We start from the raw sequence: 3,413 nt of genomic DNA on the forward strand, positions 1-3,413 counted from the left end.
TCTCAATAGATGAATGGCTTTCTTGACTTCCGAGTTCTCGATACATCTAAAACTTGAGTTTGTGGCAAATATGGCCTTAGCTATTTGTTTGTCAACAAGATGTTTTTCCCCTGCTGAAGTTTGCCTAACGAAATTGGATTGGACATTGAGGGTTGGCTTTCACGTTTCTTTCTCTTGGAAGCCGACTCGGTAGTGGTTTGCGTGTAAGATGATGGAGATTCTGGAGGTGAGTTGGAGCTTGTCGAGGGAAATGTAAATGAGGAAGAAGCACTCCCAGTCTCAAAAAAGTTGGGCGGAAGATCGATGTTTGCATTTGTTGCTTTGCATCCTGACTTATTAGAAGAGGTGGTTTTGGTGTAAAATTGCCCAATACTTTCTTCTTTTCTTCCAGCCATTGCGTTCTTTTCAAACTGACTTATTATTATTACACAAAAAATCTACACACTTTTCAACATTAGCCTCTCTTGAAATTTTGTGACGAAATGAATAAGACCGAAGGGAGGCGACGGCATTTATAGATTACGCCGGGCAACGTGTGAAAACCAGTCGCGAACCGTTGCGACAAGAATTTTCAACTTAGCTTGAGTCTTTTCGGCAATAATTGCAATGACTTTAAAACAGCTAATTAAGCGGACTTATCAATTGATTTAATAAAAATAAAAAAATCATGATTTTTTTGATTAATTTAAATAAATCAGTGATTTCTTATTTTTTTAATAAAAATCGATTTTTGCCCAACACTGAAAATATGTATTAATAAAAACAGCAATGTTTAAAACGCTCAATACTGGAAAAATCAAACTTCATTATTCTGTCGTCGCAAAATAAACCATACATTAATAAAATCATCCGCAATTGCCATGCAATACAATTATAAATCGTCCGATTCTACAACACACGTGACGTCACGACGTGCGACAAAGACAGACAATACCTGCGCGTCGACACACCGTGTATAAGTGTATCGTGGTCCTAATTAGCCATATTTCTTGAAATTTGCAACGTTTGCGAATGTTTGGCGCGGTATTGCGCTGCGGTCTGGACGCACCTTTAGACTAGAACAATTAGTCAATCCTCATACGAGCCAGGCAATAAAACAGAGAATTCCCGCATACAGCAGCGCTTTGTCTTAAATTGGGGCCTTAATTCAATCGGCCAATGTAAACCAACATCCCAGTGCAGTCGAACAACAAAACCGAAATCGAATCATATCCGCCTGGAGGCGACAAAGGCCCGTTTCAGTCCTGCTGCGAACTTTATTGTTTTTTTCCTTCTAGTTGTGCTATGGGGCGAGTTCGCCCGCCCTCTCCGACCGCAATCGGTTTCCCACACTGTTCCGCACCCATCCCTCCGCCACTGTGCACAATCCTACCCGCATCAAGCTGATGAAGAAGTTCGGCTGGAGTCGCGTCGCCATCCTGCAACAGGCTGAGGAAGTCTTCATTTCCACTGTCGAAGACTTGGAGGCGCGCTGCTCGGAGGCCGCCATTGAAATTGTCACTCGGTGAGCACAGCGTGCGGACCTGAAGATGAAGGGACACTGATAATTTTTTATTTTCTGTTCGTAGGCAGTCGTTTTTGTCTGATCCTTCGGACGCCGTCCGCAACTTGCGCCGCCAGGACGCCCGAGTTATAGTGGGGCTGTTTTACGTGGTTGCAGCTCGGCGGGTTCTCTGCGAGCTCTACAAGCAGAACCTCTATGGGAAGTCATACACCTGGTTCTTTATCGGTGAGTCTTGTACTTATGTGGGTGTTGTCGCTATTGACCACATTTCCGTGTCAGGATGGTACGAGGACAACTGGTTTGAGGTGAATTTGGACAAGGAAAACATCGATTGCACGGTGGAGCAAATGAGGGCGGCCGCTGAAGGTCTGCGGCTAAAAACTCGATATTTTCGCGGACTAATTAAGTCGGGTTTCCAGGTCATCTGACCACTGAAGCGCTGATGTGGAATCAAGACGAGGACGAGAAAACGATATCAGGGATGACGTCGCTGGATTTCCGAAAAAAGCTGAACGACGCCCTGAGAGAGGAGGGCTACGATATCGACAAGAACCGGTACCCGGAGGGGTACCAAGAGGCGCCCTTGGCCTACGACGCCGTCTGGTCGGTGGCTCTCGGTAAGGCGTCGAGACGATTTTCCCATTGTCACCGAGACGAAAATTAATCGCGTTCCAGCCTTCAACAAGACCATGGACCGCCTGACTCAGATCGGGAAGAGCCTAAAAGACTTCAACTACAATAATAAGGATGTAGCGGATAATATTTACTCGGCGATTAATTCGACGCAGTTTCTCGGTGTGTCGGTGAGTATTCAATTCACTTTATGCTTCCTGCCGCGTGCCGAGGCCTATTGTGAACTTTCTAAATGCCCGAAGAAGTTCAACAAAGAACCGCTGGCTGAATACCAAATGAGCTCTCATTTGCCGAAAACAAATAGTGATAATTAACTTTGCTTAGGCAATGGGAAGTTTTAATTAAATTGGGGCTGCCGCCCCAAACGGGGGGAGGAGGGGCAAGCATGGAGATTATTTTTTTAATGAAAATTGATGGCCCACAAAAGCACGACATTTATGGGCCCACTAGAAACCATGTCCTAACGATTTCTTGGACAAATTGGCTGTTTGAGAGATTAGATTGCGTGCCACTTAAAATGCGATGCGATTAGCGTTTGAATGGCATTTTTTGCCGGTTTCAGGGAATAGTCGCGTTCAGCTCCCAGGGCGATCGTATAGCGCTGACCCAAATCGAGCAAGTGATCAACGGCAGCTATGTGGTGCTCGGCTACTACGATACGCAAGCGGATAACTTGACTTGGCGCAACAAGGAGGTCTGGATCGGTGAGTGGATTAACTCCATGATACAATGAATACAAGGTAGGATCTTGCGTCGATTTGCGTGACGTCAGTGGAAATCACTGCGTTTGCTGATTTTTGCCTGTCTGCTAAATGTGATTAAATATAGCTTATTTAGTCTTTGTCACATTTAATTATTTTTTAATAAATCTTCTTTATAATTACAAAATGCTTTGCAGCAGGTTTTAATCTTGAGAATGAAAAGTAACAAAAATGTATTTATTTTGTAGGCCAGCATAGTTGCTAGATGTACACTAAAGTATAGCGTTTGCTTTTGGCAAGTACCCCAAAAGTTCGAATTGCAAATTCCTCTCATAATCGTCATTTTTGAAATGCTGAGGGCATATTCGTATCCGCACGACAACAAGCATTTTCCCATAGCTTGCACATTTTCTACAGTAAATTTTCCAACTACCAAACGCAAAATGCTCAGTTGTTTGTCTACAAGATTCTCAAACACGCCCAAACGCATTCACCCCATGATTCAATGAATTAATTGAATGATATTGTAACGGAAATGGCCTGTGGTACTCAGGTTTGGAATGGGGGGATCGAAA

At 43.9% G+C, this 3,413-nt stretch overlaps 1 protein-coding gene across 2 annotated transcripts in view; it reads left to right on the forward strand.

The window, feature by feature from the left end:
• LOC109538508 (gamma-aminobutyric acid type B receptor subunit 1) overlaps positions 1-3,413 on the forward strand; it is a 53,348-nt gene that overhangs the window by 37,600 nt on the left and 12,335 nt on the right. For both annotated transcript variants that reach the window (XM_048661608.1, XM_048661609.1), the window contains exons 4-9: positions 1,278-1,504; positions 1,569-1,729; positions 1,784-1,870; positions 1,924-2,121; positions 2,180-2,307; positions 2,700-2,841. In XM_048661608.1, coding sequence (XP_048517565.1) covers positions 1,278-1,504; positions 1,569-1,729; positions 1,784-1,870; positions 1,924-2,121; positions 2,180-2,307; positions 2,700-2,841 — 943 coding nt within the window. The remainder of the gene's footprint in view (positions 1-1,277; positions 1,505-1,568; positions 1,730-1,783; positions 1,871-1,923; positions 2,122-2,179; positions 2,308-2,699; positions 2,842-3,413) is intronic.

Source organism: Dendroctonus ponderosae, unplaced genomic scaffold (genome assembly GCF_020466585.1).
Source record: "Dendroctonus ponderosae isolate FM_Combo_2020 unplaced genomic scaffold, Dpon_F_20191213v2 Dpon_F_20191213_1, whole genome shotgun sequence".
NCBI classification, from domain to species: domain Eukaryota; kingdom Metazoa; phylum Arthropoda; class Insecta; order Coleoptera; family Curculionidae; genus Dendroctonus; species Dendroctonus ponderosae.